Here is a 25,403-nt window from a genome sequence, read left to right on the forward strand (position 1 = left end):
AAAGATGTATAAGGCTACAATTGAGTGATAAAATGTACACACCCTAATATTATTTTACTAAAAAGCAATGCTGTACAGTAGGGCTATGTAGATTACACACAAACTTCAGCAAGAAAACTATAGTGGGAAAGGGTACTATACATCCACAAATAGTTTAATCACTCTATTAGAATCTCTGACTGCTCTGTTACATTGAACTGCTGACCCAGAAGACCCACTGACACTGAATTAATTAAATCAAGGCGAGCACATTTGGTCACTTGATGGCATATTAAATGGGTAGCTAAATGACAACCAACTAGGTAAGTTTTATAATTAGCAATCAGCAGTGTTGGGAGTAACGCGTTACATAATATTCTTACTTTTGTGGTAACTAAGTAATATAACGAAATATATACGCTATAAAAACAGGTAATATAACTCAAGTTACTTTACTTACAAATGTAACGTGTTACCTATGTATTATAGTTACTGTAACGAGTCTAATATCACGTAATATTATTACTACAAGTAACATAGTTACTAATCTCGTTAGTAATCCACTGAGTAATGCCTAGCCACAACGAAGTAACGAAGCCTACTGAATGAAGCTTATTCACCAGCTTCTTGCTTATAACCAAGATTTGCACATCACTCAACAACGCAATCATGTCACGTGATAAGGTGGTAGTTTCACACGTGACAGCCTAGGGCTGTGGACACAAAGTAATATAATATGCAATATTGTTATAGTTACTTTATTTTATAGGTAATATGTAACTGTAACTAATAGTTCTGTTGCAAGTAATAAGTAACTAGTTACTTTAAAAAGTAACTGTCCCAACACTGGCAATCAGTAAGTGGGAGTAGTTCAACATACATTTCCTATAGTTGGTGTGGCTTCATACGTATACCTATAAATTACCAAACTGATAAATTAGCACTCCACGTATCCCACAAACAGTATCACAAGATCCTGATATTAAAGTGGGTGTGGCTCATGAAAGAAGCTAGACAAGACTAGACCATGACTTGTACAAGAACAATTGATTAGTAGGCATTGCTCCACATAAGCTTGCAGAGCAACAGACATGGATTTGTGTATCCCTACAATCTGCAACACGTCTACTGATATATGGGCGTGGCTCTACATATGCCTACAGTAATCCTGATAATTGGGTGTGGCTCTACATATGCCTACAGTAATCCTGATATATGGGTGTGGCTCTACATATGCCTACAGTAATCCTGATAATTGGGTATGGCTCACTCAGCTGCAACAGGATCTCGAGCAGGACTAGACTATGACGTATTATCAAATTAAATGTATTTCACACAACAGGTCAGACCATGATAATCTGTAAAGTGGGCCAGACCCGGGTGACCTGTGACCTGGTTGACCCAACCCAGTTTCAACACTGCTCTGCTAGTATACTAAATTCTCAAATTGCACTGTCCTTATTTTTTACTGAGGTAGCTACTGTACCTTGGTTGGCTCAATGGTAACTACCCCACTGATCCACTGCTTAGGAATTATTATACCTGGTTTAAAGCACCTAGTGAGAGCCTTAGCATGTACACACTTTATAGCAGTTTAGAAAACTGCAAATCCAAATGAATTCCTTGACAGCAATCAGACTGAGTATTTGATAAACATGCTGCAGAGTTCAAAGCTTAAACCTTACTATATCACAGTTATAACTATTGCCTATGGATAATCAATTTGGTTGCTTTGTGATATACATGATTGACATACTACTCTAATAAAACAGATACAATTGCAGTATTAGAATATGTTGTGAAACACAAATTTTCACAGGCAAGGAATTAATTTGATCAATCTATCTACTGTATATATTATGCTACAAAACATCCCACTTCAGGCACTTGTTTAATGCTCAATATGATTTCAGTATGATAATGCCTATACAAACGACACACACAAACAGATGCTATACAGGTATTTGGCCACCTAGTGAAACTGTGACATGAAGCACAACTATTATGTAGCAGCTAGAGAAGTAAACACTGATGAATGCTTAGAAGTAACCTGACTGTTCTATTAGAGTATTTGATTGCAACTGTTACAGTTACATGTAACTACGTATACACTTGCGGAAAATTACGAAGCAGTAATTGCCTACATAGCACACCTTCCTCCAAAACAGGACTGACCAACAGTCCACTCCCTACCATGAACTGTTGATCAATATAATGTGTCCTCACATCACTGGGGAACTCAAAGAATAGTGGTCTAGTGATGGTAGCTGCAGGGCCAGGGTAGAGTGGAGTGTTAGCCTTGAAGAACAGTGTGTAGTAGTAGGGTAGTAGTGAGTAGCGTAGTGATAATACTTTACGACTGATAGCTGCCACTGATGGCCACATGTATGGCTCCTATGAGAACCATAGAACCTGAATTATACATCTTCATGGGTAGAAGCTGCTCTCACTTGTGGTTTGGAATTCTTGTCATTTTGGTTCCTTGCTAATGGGTAGAATGCTCCCACTTCTATCCATCTGCTACACAGCTCTTCTGATGTGTCACCTGTTGAATGTGTGTGAAGTTTATTATGTATGTTCAGTACAAATGCTATACCATACACACAGCAGTCACCTACACCTTATGATATACATAACAATACACTATACAGTTGCAACAGAGGGGGATATGGCATAACAAACGCTATACACACACACTACACTAGAAACACACACATACACACACACACTACACTAGAAACACACACATACACACACACACTACACTAGAAACACATACACGTACACGTACACATACACACACACACACACACACACACACACACACACACACTACAAACACATACACATACACACACACACACACACACACACACACACACACACACTACACTACAAACACATACACACACACACACACACACACACACACTACACTACAAACACACACACACACACACACACTACACAAACACACTACACTACACACACACACACACACACACACACGCACACACACACACACACACACACACACACACACACACACACACACACACACACACACACTACACACCAAAATATCCACAGATATCAGCTCCAACAAGAGTTACACCAGAAGATATCTGAACACCCAACATAGCAGGGATACTGTACCGCAAGTCATCAAATGTTGCATGATTGTAACCTGTAACATCATTACTATATTCACACGACTGTATCATGTGATCACTCACCTGTCCAGTGACCACCATAGACACCAGAAGCAGGAAATGTTGACCGACTAACTAACAGACTCCTCTTGCCTCGTAATGTATCCAAGGTGGTGATGGTTGAAATACTTTCCGTTAAACCTGTATGGGGATAAGGTTACGTGCAGTATGTTATTCGTTCTATTGAGAGTAAAAAGTTACAGACAAAGTCGAGTTTCTACTGCTCCTTAGTGAAACTAGGATGTCTATAGAGATTCTAGAGAGAAAGAGAGAGTATGCACATATCCTCCTGGGGGAGGGGGGGGCAGGATTAGTACTACACAAGGAGCTGTACCATGTCTAACTGATGAAGATGTGATCACCCAAATTTAAGTATGACATAAACATCACCAGTTATATGAGATATAGATAAATGAAGTTTGCTTCCTCAGATAACAGCTGGATATCCATTAACAACACTGCTGAATGGACTGGAGCAACATGAATAATGCTTCCCGCTCACTTCTTGTTCAATGTAAAAACAACAATAACAACTGGGCACCAAACCTGAGACATCGTGATTACAGGGCTGGTACTCTAACGATTTGGCTACACTACCTCACACACACACACACTACACACACACTACACACACACACACACACACACTACACACACACACACACACACTACACACACACACACACACACACACACACACACACACACACACACACACTACACACACACACACACACACCTCACACACACATACACTATAGCATGTACACTAAACTACACTGCATACATTATACATACCAAACAAATTGTGGGTATTGTATTCAGTGATGTTCCCACTGTGTAGAGCATTCATGTCAAGTGTTCTTATGTTGAGGGCAGCATGAATGCCTTGATTATTGATGTGGTATGGTGGATCAACAGGATCAAACTGTAGCTTCTTGACTAAACTCAGCCATTTCTTATGGGACACTGTACTACACTGTCCATTACAGAAGTTACTAATCTCATTCCTATCCAGCCATATGCCATCCATTTTGACTTGAGTGTGGTAGAAGTCACTGATCTGAAGATATGGAGTAGTGTTTAACTTGGTCACTAATACACAATATTAATATACTGTAGCAAGTGACATATTTATATGATACACATAATCGTGGCTGAGTCACAAAAAATCTGTCCTTGAAAAGTATAACCTTGGTACTTTAATCAACATAACTTTTAGTACCCTCGACCATTGGGTGTCCAGGTTGTAGATATGTGAAGTGTTTTGCTAATAGTAATCGGATCTGCAAGAATCTCACATGTTAGCTAGGCTTGAGTCTATTATGCTCCAAAATTTGCCTATTATTGCTTTTTGGCATTTCCCCAAATTTTTGCCAATTATGCTTGTTTTTATACTTTTCAGACTTGCATTATGTTTTTATTCTGTGTGTTTTTCTTTGTGCAGAGAAGTTCTTCATATGATAGAATGTAAATGGAGAAGTGTCAATTCAACTGCAACATACAAATAATAGCATTAGTTTGAAATTGGGATGTGCTACAGAGTTGGTAGGCATATTAGAGCCGGGATGCATATGTATAGTCCCTCTATAAGGATTTTCTTGTCTAATATCTTTGTAGCTTTGTGTGTAAATAATTATGTAGAAAATATTACGCATGGTTTCTGATTGATCTGATTTGTAGCAACTGGTATTCAAAGGACAGCAACTGCTCAGTATAATGTGTGACTTGTATTTGCAGCACCATGCCAAGTACATAATAGCTTACTGGGGACAAACACTTTAATATGTGATGACTGTTCTATTAGAGTGTTTGACTGACTGTTCTATTAGAGTGTTTGACTGACTGTTCTATTAGAGTGCTTGACTGACTGTTCTATTAGAGAATCTCGATCATTTTGAAATGTTTTGCTGGCTTGATATTCACCCCAGTCTCACTATTTTTAATGTCCAGATATTCACTAGCTATACTGACTCACCACTATCATCAGAGCTTCTATTGTATCGTCTCCCAATCGAGCTTCCAATAATCATAATCATCATATCACATTTTATTCAAAATCAGACGTTTGTGACTGCTAGCTTAGCTATAGCAGAAGTTATACTTAGTGTGGTGGAAATTTTCCCATTATGCTCTTAAATATGCTCCATCATGCTAGCATTATGCTTTATGCTTTTCATCCCAAAAATTATGCTGGCATAATCGAAGCAAGCCTAATGTTAGTGCAAGCCTAATGTTAGCGCTAGCCTAATTTTGTAATTTTACAGTAAAATGCAATAAACGCAATGGGTAAAAATCGATTTGCACAGTGACAATGTGGTAAAATACTACAGGTGTTCAATCAAACAGTCATACAACCGGATCTGTAATAAACTCCACAAGTTATTTTATTTTCTTTATCTAAATAGCCAATGGAATGGACAACCAAAGTTTCAACTCTAGAAGCCAAGAACTTGCAAAGTTACAGTGCTACAAAGTGGATTTGTTTCACAATGAAGGAAGGTGATAACGGTAAAAACCTTAGTAGCATTTTCCCCAATTCAAGAGGAGTCCAAACATCTTTGTTTCATGTCTGTAATGCCAAGGATAGGCCTAGCCAAGGAGACGGGAGATATGAGCATTAGTCTGCCTCACATTGGACGAGCAATTCGTTATCATTTTTTCTCACATTTCTGCTTACGCCCTGGTCGTAGGAATGGTCTGGAAGACCAAACATACCCAGCAATGGTTTTACTTGTTCATGGAGAACCATTATTCTAACATGTAGGTTGCAAATATATATATATATATATATCCACACAAAAACAGCCAAGCTGTGAAAAAATGGTGCGGCCTTAAAAAGCCTGGGTGAAAAAAGTTGTGAAATCAAAGGTGGCGGCCAAGAAATGGTTGCAATGATGTTAATGCTAATAAATTTTAACATTGCACACAGCCATTATTAAAATTTTTTAGTATTAACATCATTGCAGCCATTTCTTGGCTGTTTTTGTGTGGATTTCACTTCTTTTTATACTTTATAAGGCCCCAAAACCAACCTATGGCTGACTTTGAGGTTTGTTTTTATTCACATTTCTTCTTTTCTATGTAGATACAATGATGATTATTGAAGACAGACTTATAAATGCATTTCTTGCATGATTTACAGTACAGCTCACGGGTAACGTCACATGTACGCGCACGACACGCGTGAGGTGTGCTCGAGTAACCCGCGTGGATACAGCAAGGCTACAGTAATGCTCCATGATAGCAAACTTTACTCGAGAGCGTTACGCAAGACGAGATGACAGGACTCACCTATGGTGTTGGGAGGTGGCACTGGCTCAGTTCCGCCAGCTGTGAGGTCTCCTGTTGCAATGCCTGTGTTGTAGCTACCAAATACTTGGTCACTTAGCTACTAGGCTGACTGGCCTGTCACGTATTACAGTCAGTACTGTAGCTAGCAGTAACTACTGTAGACCTAGATGGATTGGTCGCAAAGTAATGCGACAGAACCCCAGTTAGTGTATTTTTCAAATTTATATTTCCTTTTTCTAGGTGGCCAAAGGAATGGTCAGCCGAAGTTTCAACTCTAGAAGCCAAGAAATTTCGAAGTTACAGTGCTACAATGTGGCAACATCAAAAAATCGATTTGTGCCGTGACAATGAACTACATGTACAGGTGTTTAATAAAACAATCATAATGTACGAGTGCAGTCCTCTACCAAGATGCAACTCGCACCATCAAATTCTCCATGAACAAGCTAATCCATTGCTGGGTACGTTTTGTCTTCCAAGCCTTTCCTACGACCAGGGGGAACCGGCGAAGGTGAACGAACGTGAGAAAAAGCGATAGTGAACCACTCGTCCAACGCAAGGCAGACTAACACTGATATCTTCTGTCTTCTTGGGAGTACTGACACGAAACAAAGATTTTGGAACTCCACTTGCTTTGGGAATCACGATGCTCCAAAGGTTTTGGTGTTATCACTTTCCTTCAGTGTGAAACAAGCGCTTTAGAATTTACGGATTTTTTTCGATTCGTAAAAATTCCACCCATTACATTTTGCGGGCCGGCCAGCACACATTTATTGCATTCTACTGTAAAATTAGCTAGCTAGGCTTGCACGAACATATGGGACTGGTCACAAATGTTTATGTGATTAAAGTGTTGTATGAAAGTACTAAACTCAGTGGCGAGTGTTCTCATGTGTGGCGAGTTTCTCGCGTGGCTAGTGCATATCCACACGATGTTCCACAGGTATTGTACAGTACATTGCAAAAGAATGATCCCGCGAGAAGATACGAGCATTACTCGCATGTGTATACTGGCAACGTTACCTGTGAGCTGCACTGTAATTCAATATTTTTGTAATACTCTAATAGAGTGCACATTTTTTGAGGACTTCTAACATAGAATGTTCTAGAACAATCCAGAACTTCTATTGGTACTGCAGATCTATGAAATTACAACTTTGATTATAAGCAGATTTCAACTAGAATTTCATCTATAAGGCAGAAATTAAGTGAGGTGATCAGCCAAGGTAGCAGTGGTTCAGTGGTTAAGGATGCAGGTGGTAGGTATGGAGGTCCCTGGTTCGAACTCTAGTAAGTTTTTTTTCGACATTTTTTGCACACCTTTTTTACCCCGCCGTGACTGCTCTATTAGAGTATCTCGCTCCCGCGATTTTACACTTGCTTTGTTTCTGCTTTATAACTTGGTCGCTGTACCTCTATTGTTATTCAAATTATCAAAAGGCACTGCTACGGTGATCAGCCTATCTACACACCAATTTTCAAGTTGTTTCTATACTTGGTTTACCCTGTAGCCATGACAAAAGTTCGATCTTTTTTTACGTGAATAAACGCTCATACCTCCTTGAATATTCCTCAGATTCACAACACACTTGGTACATGAATCCACCATTACACGCTCTTCATTTGTGCCAAAGATCGAGACAATCGAGTTACACGTTTGCATTTTGTAGTAATTTTTGCAAAGTGTGCGAAAAGAAATCAAAGTCCCCGTAGCCCCCGTACTGCATAAGAAGAAAAAAACGAAGAAATTAAAACAAAACTTTGAACGCCCATATCTCGCAAATGGCTATAGCGAATTTAATCAAATTTGCTGCGTGGCGTACCTTACCTGGGGGACAGCTATAATGTAAAAATGGTGTGCTTTGGAGAGGGGCCATGGAGCTATGCACACATGAAAAAGCTGTTTTCTTTCTTCCTGTCAATAGCCGCACAACACACTACCGTGTGTCTTGATATATATATATATGGGTATGAGATGGCAGAGAACTTTAATTGGGTAATATAAACTGCCTCCTGAATTTTGAACATCAGATATAACACAACTTTAGTAACAAGAATTCACCTTTCCATGTTTGCAGCATTACAAACAACTTGTATATTCCCTCACAAAACATTGATACTAACTCAGAATGTGTACTGTACATGGAAGATTATTAAGACTCGTGATATGATTTTAAAGTCATAAATACAAGACTGCAGTAACTGTAATTTGTACTGAGTATATATCTTACCTGTTTATTCCAGTACTGAGTTGTTGCATCATTAAAGAAGTCAGGATACACTACACCCCCTGGCCATCCCCTACCAGTAAAATCTTCATTGAACTGATTCTATACAATAAACATTGTCATGGAATGATGATGTGTTGTACAGTTGATAGCAAAAATTATGACTGATTGCATCATTATCAACAAATCTTGCAGACCTTATACCTTAATAAACACTCCATTATCTACTCCATCATCATATGGCTTGTAGCCTAGTTCAACTTTGACAGTAGGATCAATGATCAACACTAGAGGAATCAGTATAGTGTAGTACACGCACACACATACACCTCACACACTACACACACGCATGCATGCACGCACGTGCACACACACACACACACACACACACACACACACACACACACACACACACACTACACACACACACAGCTCACCATAATACATACTGTTGTTATGGACATATCTCACAAACTCATCCATCTTGTCCTTAGGATAGTTGTTGGGATCAAGTGTGAAGTCTCGATACTATTAAGACATATTAGGCACTAAGCAACTCGGTATACACAATACACATGTCATGTGATGTAAGTGTGATTCATACTGTACTTGTTATTAACCATCATCAATGTGTGGTCAGTTTGTGTAGCCACATACATACATATAAGATAGGTAAACTAGCATTACAATAATATAACATTCTAACAAATAGTACATCATTCTAATATGGTTGACAATTCAATAAAAGTATAGTGGTATAATGAATCCTCTAATAGAATAACTAACTGTTATATAAGAGTTACTGACTGCTCTATTAGATGTCTTTATGCTGACTTTTATTCTCATTGTCTACATAGTAGCAACAAACAATTGATAAATATTTTAGAATATGAAAAGCAGTCATTGTGATAACCAGCAGTACATTAACTTGTATGTTATAATGATCTGCTATCACACAATGAAAATAATTGCAGATAGTTGTGAGGGAAGAACTACAAAAATACCATAAATTTTACCATGCTGTATAAGAGTCTTAGTTGTCATTAAAAAATAAAGATGTACTGGATTTCTGTATACACAGACATCAGCAAACACACTTGATTAACCTAATATTATTGACTGGTTAAAAATTTTGGCCTAATTTAAAGCAGTGTACCTGCTATTAAAAAGGTGGTAACTAGGTGTAATTGAAGGGTGACATTTATTCCAAATAACAGCTTCACAAATGAGACTGAGACATGTGCTAGCACAGCTACACTGTACCTCATTCATGTAGTCAATATCACTCCATATCCCATCAAGGGGGATCTGTAGTAACATGTTGTCATGGTAACCACACACCCCTACACACCTTATTTGTGGTAAAGTTGGTAATCACTTCATACAACGCTTCAACACTGTGGTAACCATAGCGACACTGGTGGAAACCAAGAGCCCAGTACCTGTTAGACAAGTTATGTAGCAGTGACTACACCTCTAGTGTCAGTAATACAAATTACAATAGAGGGGGGGTTTGCATGTTAAAAAGAATTATTATGATGTAAAAACTACAAATGCATGTACAATCCACTGCTTGTCAGATGTTTGTCAGATCAGACGATAAAGATACAACCATCTCCATGTTTTGGTGTAAACAAAAGATGTGCTTGTTAGGTTAGTATACAGTCGCAATAGTCATAATGTAAAGACAGCAAATGATGGGGCTCAATAGGACCTACTACTGTAGATACATAGATAAACCTCATGATGTTACATACTTGCATTTTGTAGATAATTGCATGGAGCAGTTTTTTTACCATTTCACCAAGAAATTCGTATGAAACAAAAGAACATTGCCTTGCACCTAATATACGTAAGCTGCTATTTCAATAATAATAATATAATAATAATATATGTACAAAGCACAAAATGTACACATCAAGAAAAGTGATAATTTATGGGGTAATTAATTAGACTCACGGTGGTAGGCGTGGTGCTCCAATCACCTCTTGATATTGTTGGAGTACTAACTCTGGAGTAGGACCAAGAAAGAAGTAGAAGTCCAACAATCCTAAAATGGCCATAATAAAAAGTTATAAAACTTAGGGAACAAGCAAGTGAGCATAATCAATACACACACTGTATAATAATAGAAATTTGTACACAATCCACCCTACATGTTAAAATCAAGGACAAATTAAAAATTAAGTTCAAGGGGATAAATAATTACGTGTCTTGAAAGTGTACATACAAAGTTGTTGTTCATCAAGTTTCTTCCTCCTTAAATGCTCCTAGTCGCACATAGACAATCTCATTATTCCGTAATTTCTTTATATATGACATTATTAGTCTGTGATACATGCAGACCTTTATCATAGCTCATTACCACCTGTACAATGAATACCTCATATTATGTGTTTAAATGCTTGATAAAAGTAATGTGGTTCCAATTACTTAATGACCAAGAAGTAGACACAATGGCTTATGGAACCTTACCTTGCTCACACAATGACATCATTAAAAACAAGGTGATGACTAGTCATACAAGACCACACCTTTATGTATATAAACCACACTAGTGTACAGCTATTTTCTAGTGTAAATATTATATAACCAGAAAACTGACAATTTAAATGATTTGTATAATGGCACATACTTCCATCACATTGTTCTAGTCACTATTACACATTCTGCACAATACAAGGTATACAGCCACTAAAATGCTCACCCCCGATCACTCTGTATGTCAGGAAGTTGTCACCATAAACAACATCCATCCCATTACTGTTACGAAGGTAGACACCATGAGCCTTTCCAGACTGTCGTAGGTCCATGTAGAATGGGTGGGAACCATCTATGATAAATTAATAGACCTTAAAATGTTAAATAAATTCCAACCAACAAAACTACATAATTCAAACACATAATTTACTAGAAGCCCAAACCTTCATGATCCCTAATATCCAGTAGTACTGTACTCTACATTATGTATAACTAACTATACAGTTCACTCACACTAACACACTCACACAAGTTAACACCAGGATCAAATGAACTGTCAAAACTCCACAGTGTATATGTCTTGCCTCTACAAAGGTAAATATATAACTTTGTAAACAATTGATTATTCTTTAGAGTATTACTAGAAATAGTCCACTGACACACAGCTACTCCAGGGTCCAGATAATACATTCCAGTTGAGTGATATGATATTAATGAGGAAAGCCACACAGTATTCTCAATGTGTGCATGAACACAGTGTACTATAACATCTGAACCTAAAAACAAGTTGATGTTGTGCTACATACTTTCAAAAACCAGGTGCTAGTTAAATATATTTTAACTATGGCTTCTGTTTGTAATAATAATGCAATTACAGCTGTATGAATATAATATACAATTATTATAATTTTGAACTTCATAAAGACTCCCTCCAACCCAGGATTCACTGCTGCAGTATGCAAAGCATGGCAGGAATATGATGTACCTCAGAGTAGGCATATTAAAATGTTTCATCTATCTCCAGAACGATGGGGATCAACAATGTATGGATTGCTGTGTGGAACACACACCGATTGCTGCAAACGTATGCAGTAAATTAATTAAATGTCACTGCAAGAGTGAAAACGGGTGTGGTGCTAGGTGTGCATGCAAAAAGGATATGTACTCACCTTTGCAACAGAAAGCAGAATGACCCATTGACATTAAACCTGACTGTAGTATTAGAGTAGTTGTAATAGAGACTCAAAATAAGTATGTTAAAGCATAGCCGCGAGTGCTATATGAAAAATAAAGCACAAGGCGCGCAGCCGAGATGCTAATAAAGCACGAGGCGAAGCCGAGTGCTTTTAATTAGCATCGAGGCCAAGCACTGAGTGTTTTATTTTTCATATAGCACGAGCAAGGCTATGCTTTAAATGATTTATGGAACTTTCTAGTCGTGTAGCTTCACCATACACTAGGACTCGTAATTAACACGTGTTGCACAAATTATTAGCAGCCTGAACACACACAATCTAGTTTAACCAAGTAACTCACGCGTAGTTCACCATAGCTTGGCATGGTAGAGGTTCATCGCATATTTTTGCAGGTTTTGCTCGCAACCCACAATCGATTCTATTGTGAGTCACATGGTGAAGTATTTCCGTGATATCTCCAGGACTTGTCTGTTTACATTAACAAACGTAACAGCAACGTTACCTTCTGCCACCCATCATCGAAGCATTTAGGCATGTCTATAAAAGCAATCCAGTGGTAGAACTTGTATTGGCTGGGATGATTGATCACTCAGCACGGCGAGGCTATCAGCTTTCACCAACTTGGGTGATTAGTCGTACTGGTGCGAGCCCCAATAGCCTGCACTAAGGCAATTGGGCAACTGTGCTTTATTTTACCGCAAAGAGTGCTTTGTGGTCGATGAAGCACTGTTGGCCGGCTGAGAGTGTACTTTATGAAATTTAAAGTACACTTTTTCCTTTGATCTCGCCCACGCAAAGTTCTATAATAATATAATATTTTACCTCGTACCGACAAAAATTTGCCTTTAGATGACATAATTCATAATCTATTATCATCATAAATTATATTATAGTTTTAAGTGAATGAAGCATAATGAAGCATGAGCTTCGCTGGATAGCGCAAAGCACACAGGCCGAGCTGTTACAGGCAACCACAGCACAGTGGCACTTTTGCAATTGTTTTTCTTCGCGTTTCTCTACCTCCATCCACTGTATTGGACTCTTCAATGTATTGAAAACATCTAAGAAATAAACTTAGACATGTTTCGACCACTGTACTGTTGATTTACAGTTACTTTAATGGGCGTTCTCAAGCATTCTTCACCACAAGACCAGCATAAATTCGCTTACTATCTCCCATAGGCTTGTAACTGGTTGTAGTACAAGTTCTTACTTGCTATGTTAGATATGACATGAAACTAAATTGAATCTAGCTGTACATGGACGCTTCTGTTGCTTTAATGACACCTCACACGTACTAAAGTTTCTTTGTCTGATGCGTTATGACGTACTATAATTGACTAACCACAATACACTAAAATGTATTATACTACTAAACAAAACAAAATCTGACTACATCACATACACCAATTCAGTCTAGCTGTATGGTGAGGCACATTAGTATATACAACTCAGACTTTTAACTTCCACTTGCTTAGATACTCTAATAGAACAGTCAAATTAAAACAAAGGCTTTTCATGTAATACTGTAGAGTCTGGTTGTTAAGGGCACGTATATATCAAGCGCATACCCGTTTCTCATACTTAATCATGGTTGATAAACGCATGTGGACAAACACGTAGCTCCAACATGAGACAAAGTTATGAAATGCTAGAGGTTTGCTAATTGCATATAGCATGAAATTTCACGAAGTACAAAGCCAAAATACATGCCTTTTCTATACTTACCAAGCATTCCAACACAAAGGATTCAGTGTACAAAAACTGGATTCAAAATATTGGTATATGAAATGACTGCAATTCACACCACTCCAAGAGAGTGAATCCATAATAATCACGACGAGGTTTATTTATTAGGCACATGTGCTTAACAACTATATGTTAATCACAATATTTTTTCGTGAACTCTTATTAGGCGTATGTGCCTAACAACCAGACTCTACGGCATGTAAGTACACACACACACGCACACACGCACATGCACACACACAAAACACACACAAACACAACACACACACACACAAAACACAACACAACACATACACAAACGCTACACACACACTCACTTTTCTAATGCCAGAGATGCTTTACGCTCTCCTAGTCCATACAACACCTCATTACCAGGTAATGTAGTAGCAATGGACAGGAACTGATCAGCAAATTCCACTACAATATGTTATAAGAAGGTTAACAGGAACAGGGACTGGGGGCTTACATGGTTGATCTATAAATGAAGTGTTAAACAACACCTCCCCATCACTGACCCTAAAGAATAATGTAATTGCTTTTGTTATTTAAGTAGTGGTAAACATATAACTAAATATTATTTAATATACAACTACAGTACCGCCCAGTGGTAATGTTACAATCCCTCATGAGTGCTCAAATCCAGGCCACGACTCGACACGACGCATGACTGGAATACATCACGTGCGAAGGCACGCAGTTACTGGAGCAGCCATGCGAGGGAGCTCGCCTATCGTGGCTACAGGTGGTGAGTTAGTTAGCACACACATGCCAAAGAAATTGCGGGTCGAAAATTGGCTACACGAGTGACAACTGCGCACGAGTGTAACGTTACCTCTGGGCGGCACTGTACGTTGATGCCCCCTAAAAAGGTAATTTGAAGTCTCAGGTACTTAGCATATTGATTGAATATATTTGAAGATTTAGTTTTAAGAAAGTTAAAACATTTAATATGCACTCCTTTTAGTTCTGTGCTAAAATTACAGTATGACTCACAGCAAGGTCACCTGCCTAGTGTAGCCACCTGCTTATTCTAATAAGGTCACCTGTTAAACCAGCTAACTTGATAATACCCAAATTTGTCATTTGTGTACAAAGTGACCTCAACCTTACACACCACATACACAGAATAATTGAGGTCAACAATAAACATGAAGACTTATCAGTACCTGTTGACAGCAAAGTAGAAGTATTCTCCTCTCTTAGCAGTTGTGTAGTTGTAGAGTGGCTTGTTGGGGGAAAAACTGGGTAAACTGCCAGGAGGACTGACCCTATAGCAGTAGTAGTTAAGTGACCAGATTTGCAGAATGGGTCTTCCACACATATCCAATTAACCAACTATGACAACTCATAACTTCAGATACACTACACACTCACACACTACACACTCACACACTACACAGTACACACACACACACACACACACACACACACACACACACGCACACACACACACACACACACACACACTACACACACTAAACACACAACACACACACACTACACATCACACACACACACACACACACACACTACACACACACACACACACACACACACACACACACACACACACACACACACACTACACACACACTACACACACACTACACATACCACACACACACACACACACACACTACACCCTACACACACACTCTCACTCAGGAGGTATTTCCCATCTTGGCTTATTCATATCATATATCTTAACATGAAGACGTTGCTCAGACTGCATGATAATATCCACACCAAGAGGAGATATTGGCTCTCCAAAATCACTAGCAGGAGAAGAAATAGCCTTCAATGACATCTGTGGGGTACAGTATGTAATGATGATGGCTATTAGTACAGATGACTAGTACTCTAAAACCATGTTGGTATACCTTGGTAATAAGGTCATCTGTCTTAACCAGCCATGACCTTCAGGTGTCTACATTAGGCAGATCACTTTGTACACAAATCACACACTCTGCTTAGCTATATAATAACCTATACTCCCACAACATACATACTCTTACACCCTACACATGCAATTACCATACACCAAATTGGGTTGTGCCACCACTGGTATTCCATTAAACCAGTCACACACTTGATTTAGAGCAGACCATACTGTATTTATACTTGCATCACATGATACACACACACGCATGCACGCACGCATGTACGCACGCACGCACGCACACACACACACGCGCACTACACACATACACACACAAACTACACACACGCATTCATGTGGAAGTTCATTTTCCCACTCTATCTGTACGTTCAGACATTAGAAAATACACTTACAGCAAATAGATGTCCACTCAATGGCTTCTTCACTGTCATAGTTTAGCCTTATTATTATTATTATTATTATTATCAAATTTACCACAATGGAAGGCATACACAAAAGGCAAAGCCTGTACAAGGTGTCAGCCACAAAAAAGAACACTACAACTACAAAAATATACAACAAACAAATAATTACAAAACTGCACAACAATACAAAAACATCAATTAAAACACACATAATGGTATAATGAATGCCGGAAGGATTTTGGATTTGGATCATTGAGGATGATTAATGGTACAGAATTCCACAGAAAGACAGTGTTAACAAAGAACGAGTAACGGCGAGAGTTGATGGTTGACTGTGGTGGGTTTATTGACAAGTGATGACTTCTAGTAGATGAAATTGAATTAAATTTACAGTGACAATTAAACTTGATGGATGTACGTTGGTGATAAATATTATGGAGGAAAGAAATAGAAAGGTACTGACGTCTTGATTCAAGGGTAGGGAGATTAAGCTGAGAGCAGCAATCACTTGAAGATACAGTCCATGAATTGGTCCGTGGACTCCAGCGACTGCCACAAATCCAACGTGCTGCCCTATTTTGCAAAGATTCAAGCAATTTAATATCTCCCTTGGTATGTGGAGACCACACAACAGCAGCATACTCCAGAGTTGGGCATACAACTGCTTTGTACGCCGCACACTTGGCCACACAGCTGCATCCAAACATTGAACGCCTTAAACAGTTTAAGGACTTGGTGGCCTTATTAATCGCATACCTGCAGTGCTTGGACCAACTCAATTTACCATCAACTAGCACACCAAGGTATTTGACAGGATTGTTCCACAAAATTGATTGACCATTAATATAATAAGTGAAATTAACAGGTTTCCGTTTGTTTGTGATGGCCAGTGCTTCACATTTCACAATATTTAATTTCAGCTGCCAACAATTCGTCCAGTTGGAAATTGCAGTCAAATCATCTTGAAGAGCAGAACATTCCTGTTGGGTATTAGCTGGGGCATAAAGCAATACATCATCAGCAAAAAGTTTAATTTTAGAGTTCTTTACGACAGAGTCTAGATCATTAACATACAACAAGAACAAGAGAGGGCCTAACACAGTTCCCTGGGGAACCCCAGAAGTAACATTGGCCCAATCAGAATACGCACCATTGATCACCACTCTTTGTTTTCTGTATGTGAGAAAAGATCTTAGCCATGACAGCACCTTTCCATTTATTCCCAAAGAACTCAGCTTTAGAAGAAGGCATTCGTGCGGCACTGAATCAAAAGCCTTGGAAAAATCCAGTAACAAGCAGTGAATAGTACTTCGTTGCTCCAGGCCCAGAGACCAATCGTCAACAGCTTCAGTCAAAAGTGTTACAGTAGATCTCTTGTTCCGAAAACCAGATTGTGAAGGACTGAGCAGATGGTGGTGTTCCAAGGCAGAAACTAAATGACGATGTATTATACGCTCAAAAACTTTCATTATCACTGAAGTAAGACTAATCGGTCGATAATTACAGGGATTATGTTTATCATTACGCTTGTGTATAGGGACAATGTTGCCAGAGACCCAGTCAAAAGGGAGAATGCCAGTTGATAATGATTTGTTAAACAGATTGCAGAGAGGAACACAAATAAAATCAGCAGCAGTTTTTAATAGAAAAGGAGTAATGTTATCAGGACCACAGGCTTTGCTAATATTGAGTCGGCTCAGTTCAGTGTGGACTTCATCTGGTGTAATTTGGATTGAGTCAACACATTAAGAGCCTTGTTACAGCTCTTAATGTGTTATGTGTACAACACATTACAGGGTATATGTAAGAGATGATAGTTTGTTAACATAGTTCCTACATGCTTTGGCCTTTCAATACCAAACTTAGTGGAGATCCTAAGTGGGAACTGTACAATACATAGACAGAACCCAGGAGTGCCATTACTCCTCCTATCAATGCTGGTCACACCTCACATGCTCAAGTTTTGGTCAATGTGGCCTTACAATTGTAGTGATTCTGTTTACTTATATGGCTCAGGCCAGGACTATGCAATCATCTCCATGCACTGGTAAAGTTTTGGCTATCTATATTATATCCAAAACAGTCAACTCTCAAAGGTGTCATTTATGTAACCACAGGTGTAGGATTTCACCAGTTTCCAGAAACCATTAAGCATAAACCCTAATAGAACAGTCGGAATAATGTGATGAAAATCCTCTACAGTAAGTTATGGCAAAACAGATTACTTATTGTGTAATAAACCTCTCATAAACCCTAACTTTAAACAGCTTCTCCAGCAATTTCAGTGTTTTGAAAAGTATTTATTGTGCTAGTGCTTCAAAGCACTTGCAACTGCATTCTTAAGGCTTCCCTTGGCAATTACCTGCATAGGTATAGGTAAAGCTGCTGCTATTCTACTTTGGAATTGGTAACTAGTCAGAAATTTTCTAGGACCGTATACTAGCATATAAGTAACCACCTGCACACTTAAATATTGTTGTGCAAGGTTTACTGAATGTAAAAATAAGGATTTATTTCATCAAAAAAAATTCCACCAGCAGATTCTCTCCCACACCTCAAAATGTTGCTCACCTTCAGTCCTAGTTCTATGGCACTGACTGCCTCCACTTGATAAGTGTGTTGAGCAGTGGACTTGTAATAACAAGATGGTTGATCCTGTGATAGTGCAGAACAACGACTAATGGTCATCACTATAATATACTGTACTCAAACTCTCTAAATAAGGACTCAGTAGTAACAACATTATCACCAACAGATCTGGATACTACACTATTATATAGTGCAAAAGTTTAGCAGGAGAAAATGTTGACAGGTTTGACACTTTGTAGCTATTACAATTCATCAGAAGATTCTCCCACAAAATTTTGTATGTATGTTATTAATACTGAAGTGCTTCATCAAAGTTTTACCTTGCCAAAATGCTCAATTGTCTGATTCGTCAAAAGGTTTCCTTCATCAAACATTGACCTACAATTTGGGCCATTTTATCCCTAAGCTTTCTCTTTCATTTAGTAGATAATCTCTCACACTTCCCTCTATTCCTGCCCATCACCCCTATTGGAGTTTGTCTGATACAGTCCTTGAGTTAAAAACTATCTAAAATGGCAACAAACTTAGTTGTTGGCTACTTGTACAGTGGATGCTCTGGAAGGTGGCTAATTGGGGCTAAAATGAGTGAAAACTAGCTTCGACTATTGGCAAGCATTTTACAATAGATTAATATTTTACAAAAAAACTGACACCACAAACCAAACTAACAAATGACGGAATCTTTACCATCCCTGACCACACGCATAGCTAACACACTCACTTCAGTTTCCTCCCAACAACATCCTCTACCCTCACATTCTGGTGGAGTGATACCATGGTAACCTGTAGAGGTGATACATCTTGTATTGTGTACATTGGTTAATGTGTAAAATAAGATATAAGTAAAATCTGAATATTGAATCATGAAAAACATGATAATCTGGATACATAGTCAAGCATAAACATACCTTTTAAACTACTCAATAAGGCACAATGAACAACAAAAATACTATTAGAGTTCTGACTAATGTGGCTACAGGCAAGCATAGCTCAACAATGGGCTTGAGATACATATACAACACAAGAATTATGAACCTTTATCCTTATTCCATTCCATTTCACTTCTAGTGCAAAGGTAATGAATTTACTATCAACAAGAGTTCATATAAACTCTAGCTATCATAAAACATTTCTTATCTGCTGAATATGTTACAATTAAAGTAAATGCATAAGCTTTGCATAGATGTAAGGTTGAGTAACAAACACAACATAGTTATAGCTTAAACTGAGCCATTAGGATACTTCATATATTTTGGTACTACGATTCTTCATGCAGTTTACAGCCTGATACATCTGGTGCCTTTCTTTTCTTTGATGTGGTATATAGTCTATAGTGGAGTTTATTACTCATGTAACAGTTAGCAACAAGTGCATAAGTAAACTATGTTATAACCTACTCTCCATCTAGAACAATAAAAAGTAAAAAACAATCAATGATGGCCGAACCACTTTCTTGTCTTTTGTCAATGAGCCAAGAAAAGAAAGAAACTGAGTATTGTTATATCCTGGATTATGTGGTAATTGCTTATACTTTCTGAATCATGATTGGTCCTTAGTTGCAGTAAAGATTAGTTGGTTGGCAAGAATTGCAAGCAGTGACCTACAACATATTTGAAGGACATGTGAGTGGCAAGGACATCATCTAAAATAGCATTTAGCAGATGAGGGCACACTGATTTGCAGAAAAGAGAGGGGTCGTAGAGCTAGCCTCATCTTTGCAGACCCCTTCTCCAGGGTGGCGCTTATCAATGCACCCTCAGAGGGGGCACTTACATATATAATCTCTAATTGATAAGCACCACCCCAGAGAACGGGTTTACAAGGACAAGACTACCATATAGCACTGTAAGCAACTATCAGTTGGTTAACTTGAGTAGAGCCAAATGTCACCCTTAAAATCCAAAGTTGCTCAAAAGTCTAATAAAACAGTCACACAAACACTCAATTAAACGTATTATGGTATATGGTCTTAACTTTAAGCATGTCAGCTCAGCTGAGATGGAACCCTTCAAGTCCTTACTTTATAAGGTGTTTATTTGCACACTGTCTAATCGTTTTTACAGAGTCCACTTCCACTGATCAACCTACATATATTGTTAGCTATACCAGCATGTGCAGTGCATTTCTACAAACCTTTCTTAGTCCCTGGCCTACTAAGAAACACTACCAAAGCTAAGACAGCCACAACTTTGCATATCAGCAGTCACATGCACACATGGATGACAGTATAAAGTGATTTTCCCAACATAATTGCATGCCGCTAATACAGTATGACAAAACCTTTTTAAGTACTGACTATATAGCAACGTATACACATGCACAATGCTACCAAGCATTGTGAAAATGGATAACTTTGACAGTATAATTGGCATCCTCTCACAAGTACTTATACTAACAATTAATCCAGTTACATGTCAGATTTCAAGTGATCACTTTTGAGAGTCACACACACACACACGCACACGCACACGCACACGCACACGCACACACACACGCACATGCACACGCACACACTACACACACACACACACACACAAATTTCATTGGAGTCATTAGCGCACCAGTTAGGAGATATTAGGAGGGCTACCCTAGACCATAGTGTCAAAGTAAAGCTACATTAAACCGTGGTTATGGCTCTGCTAAATCTGAAGAACACACAGCAACTTTTCATACCTTTATCTCAACACACTGACCACGCTATATACACTAGGAATTTACATTAAATTAGCACTTCAGATGATGTTCGCCAGTGTCCCAGCTATCCTTGTAATTAGCATACTGAATGCTGATGTTGCTAGCATTTTATTTGGCAATTTATGCTGGTAATTATTACTGTATTTACTGGGTTAAATGCTGCAGCATTTATTACCTTAGCTCTAAATATCATTGTGGCAAGTATTCAAGTTTAACCACCACTTGATGCTCGAAAACAATTTTGAAGCACTTATTTTTCAAATCAATCATAGCACCACTCGAGTGTGGCTACTACTGAAGGTGCGGAATTTAACTAAGTAAAGACTTAACTGAGATATCAAGGATTCATATTTGATAATTCATTACTATTAATCTATTAAATTAGTTGTACATTTGTCTTATCAGTTTCATTGTTGAAAAGCCCCAAGTCCCCCTAACAACCCAAGCAAGTAACTAGCTAAAGCAGTTGCTACGAAAGTTGTGTTGCGCAAGGCAAGCTGTCGCTAATTAAAAATAAAACTCCACACGCTGCACAGAAACTTTGAGTGTTGCATGGTGGGTGAAAGCTAATGATCATTAGTGTTTATTAGGCAAGGGGCAGGGCATTAAATTGTAGGTGTGACCCGCCATGATTGTAGTCTCGCGTGGCCAGACCGCTTTTTTCCGTATATTGGGTGGGGAAAAAAGGGTCTGGCCACGCGAGACTACCATGATTATACCACGCATTAGGCCACATAAACTGAATTACATCCAACCCAGCCGGGTCACCATTCATTACCACATCAATGAGTTTTTGTATACTAGCCATTGGTGCTGAATACAGTTAATAAGTAACTTATAATTAACTAGCTAGAGAGCAGACTAAATCGTATTCTAGGTCACGGGAGCTAACTACAGTATGTAACTGATTAGTGTATAAATTTAAATTTGCCCACGTGAATTAATTTTGTAACCATTCTACCCGGGAACGCTAGGCAGTTTCCACAAAATGGAGGGCATGTCAAATAACCGTCGGATGTTTTAACGAATTGGTGAGTTAGCACACGCGTTACAGACTAACAGACTACAACGTACCGCACTCATGACGAGGAGCGTTAGGACGACACAATTCCTGTCCAGTCGCAATCCTGCCTACTGCCAGAAAGATAAGAAGAACAGCTACACAGTTTGATAACATGTTGCGAATAAGCAGTCCCTAGTCACACTATACTCTCCCAACCAAGCGCCCAACAGAACCAGGATCCTTTCTAGTCTCGCGGCGCCCGACCCTCACTAAAGGGTCGGGCGCCGCGGACTAGATCCTTCCCGTCTTTTCGCTAATATATTAGCACGCGCCGTTCCAGTTAGATTAATAAGTTGTTAAGGCTTTACAGCACAAGTACTGAAGGTCTGTAGGACACCTAGTCCTACAGCCTGTTTAAAGTTGTTTATATTAAGTATGTCTGAAAAGGTGGAGAAAGGAGAACTGGACCTATAGGCAGCTGCGCAGCCATCCAATTTACGCTCGAACTTACAGGAATCTGTCAGGCAGTCAGGGTGTTGCTCCTTCATGTATTTGCATCCACAGAAGCTTTAGAGAATGACTTATCATCTCAAAGTACCCCATGTGGAATTAGTTATTAAAGCTTTTTCAGCACAATGCACATGCCACATGCACCAAAAACTATTTTCTAAGAATTTATCAAATTACTCTAAACATAAATCTCGCTCCTAATTTTAATGTTATATTTAGATAAATAGTAAGAAGTGATTATGTATACCAGGGACTCTTATGTATACATAATCACTTCGTAGTTAAGTACATACTTCTTATTACAAGTAACTTTAACTTAAACAAACTTACATATATTTCTTTGTGCATGGTTTAAGTTAACTATTAGCAATTTGCATCTGTTTGTACTTGAGTGTGTGTGATGCACTGTTATTCAGGAGTCAACCACAACAGCTTCCTTTAGAGCAACTTTTTACGTTTCTTGATGAAAAGTTCTGCTCACCGTATTTCTATTCACTTTTCAAGCTCCTCTTAGCTAGTTCCTTGTTAATTCTCCCTCCTTGAGTGTCAATTCAGGGGATAGATAAATCTTAGTTTTGCAGGTCCCTAATGGGGTAGTGAATAATAGATCGGTTAAAGAAATTACACAATTGGATTGGATTGTCTGGTATACAACTGTACCATGAGTTGCATCAACAACTAAGTCATGCTATGCAGTCTCAAGTGCAAGGACGTTTGTGTGCATGAGGGCTGCAATCACCATTGTGACCGGGCCTGCGAAAACAGGGCATGTGGGCACATACTACACCCCATCACACTAAAGGTCATATCTCAGTACTGGAACAGAATAATTATTTGCATTCTGTAAATTGCATTATAAAGCCATTAAATGCTGATTAAGAGCTGAACATTGCATTGCCATAGCATAATGGTATAAAACGTTATGATTGATGGACGTTTGAAAAAGTAGGCAAAAATTATGTGCCCACATGCCCTATTTTCGCAGGCCCAGTCACAATTTGCTGTGTCTACACAGACCATTTGGCATACTACAGAGTATAAATTCTTGATCCGGTGGTGTGGGCTCCTTAGGCACTATTGGGATCAAGTTACCACTTGGTATAGCAGGATCGAATTTAATATAGTAACACATGCAACTACAAACCTCTACTCATGACCCAAATTCCCTAGAGCCACTCCATGCATGATGGCTCAACTGACAGTGACTTTGACACATGCAACTACAAACCTCTACTCATGACCCAAATTCCCTAGAGCCACTCCATGATGGCTCAACTGACAGTGACTTTGACACATGCAACTACAAACCTCTACTCATGACCCAAATTCCCTAGAGCCACTCCATGATGGCTCAACTGACAGTGACTTTGACACAAGCAACTACAAACCTCTACTCATGACCCAAATTCCCTAGAGCCACTCATGATGGCTCAACTGACAGTGACTTTGGAGATTGAATATGTATGTTTGGAACAATTAGCTAAAACAAATATAAAAATGATTTTTTTAAAACTTTGAATATGCTTCATGAAGCCTGCACATAATTACATTCTATCTCCTTAATCCAGTTAATATAGTCATCAGTTGTTCCCTTAACTTCGCCTCATCCACTCCCATACTAGCAAGACTTCTATTAAGTTTAGGATTGTAGTTGGCTCTGCGCTCACTTCGATCATGTGAAGTATGTTGTGCTCTATTGGCCATTGACATCATATGTTCAGGTATGGTGAGGTTACATAGTGAGTAAATCTTCTCTAGTGTAGCAGTCAAGTTATTAGTGTACAAGCTAAATGGTATTACCAGCTTATTGCTTTCAGATTGATAGTAGAATGTCATTTCTTCCTCACAATAAGGAATTTGTGTGGCCAACGTGTAATCACGCAACACCTGCCAAGAAGCTGGGGACAACCCAAACTGGCTCGAAATTATCCTGAAAAAGTTAATGGTACTTTGAAACCGCTGTGCTGGGTCTCTGACTACTGTGAAAAATTTAGCATCAGGGTATCGGTGTTCTAAAGTTCTAGCAATTGTTAGGAAATGTCCTTTAACTAGAACATGTTGTGAAGGCTTCCCACGATAATAGTAAATCTTTCTTGTTATACATTCAATAAATGATAACAACTTATTGCAAAACTGCTGGTCTATGGGGATATCTTTGGGAGCA

General features: G+C 38.7%; 1 protein-coding gene across 11 annotated transcripts in view; it reads right to left on the bottom strand.

Annotated features, from left to right (window-relative positions):
• Positions 1-22,983, bottom strand: part of LOC136257997 (uncharacterized) — a 35,262-nt gene extending 12,279 nt beyond the window's left edge. For 10 of the 11 annotated variants that reach the window (XR_010702496.1, XR_010702498.1, XR_010702495.1 and 7 more), the window contains exons 1-20: positions 22,801-22,983; positions 19,754-19,815; positions 19,015-19,098; positions 15,801-15,946; positions 15,306-15,407; positions 14,606-14,655; positions 14,457-14,556; positions 11,722-11,780; positions 11,421-11,546; positions 10,673-10,763; positions 10,065-10,155; positions 9,977-10,021; positions 9,151-9,241; positions 8,918-9,000; positions 8,717-8,815; positions 3,990-4,254; positions 3,216-3,332; positions 3,056-3,166; positions 2,430-2,524; positions 2,133-2,373 (exon numbers count right to left, since the gene is read on the bottom strand). Coding sequence is in view for 2 of the 11 variants with exons in the window: in XM_066051297.1 (XP_065907369.1) it covers positions 2,133-2,373; positions 2,430-2,524; positions 3,056-3,166; positions 3,216-3,332; positions 3,990-4,254; positions 8,717-8,815; positions 8,918-9,000; positions 9,151-9,241; positions 9,977-10,021; positions 10,065-10,155; positions 10,673-10,763; positions 11,421-11,546; positions 11,722-11,780; positions 14,457-14,556; positions 14,606-14,655; positions 15,306-15,407; positions 15,801-15,946; positions 19,015-19,098; positions 19,754-19,815; positions 22,801-22,903 (2,161 nt within the window). In the remaining 9 variants the exon portion in view is untranslated. Of the gene's footprint in view, positions 1-2,132; positions 2,374-2,429; positions 2,525-3,055; positions 3,167-3,215; positions 3,333-3,989; positions 4,255-8,716; positions 8,816-8,917; positions 9,001-9,150; positions 9,242-9,976; positions 10,022-10,064; positions 10,156-10,672; positions 10,764-11,420; positions 11,547-11,721; positions 11,781-14,456; positions 14,557-14,605; positions 14,656-15,305; positions 15,408-15,800; positions 15,947-19,014; positions 19,099-19,753; positions 19,816-22,800 lie in introns of those variants that run through there. The other variant, XM_066051298.1, reaches the window with a different exon arrangement.
• Positions 22,984-25,403: the final 2,420 nt, after the last annotated feature.

This window comes from Dysidea avara, chromosome 6 (assembly GCF_963678975.1).
Source record: "Dysidea avara chromosome 6, odDysAvar1.4, whole genome shotgun sequence".
In the NCBI taxonomy this organism is placed as follows: Eukaryota; Metazoa; Porifera; class Demospongiae; order Dictyoceratida; family Dysideidae; genus Dysidea; species Dysidea avara.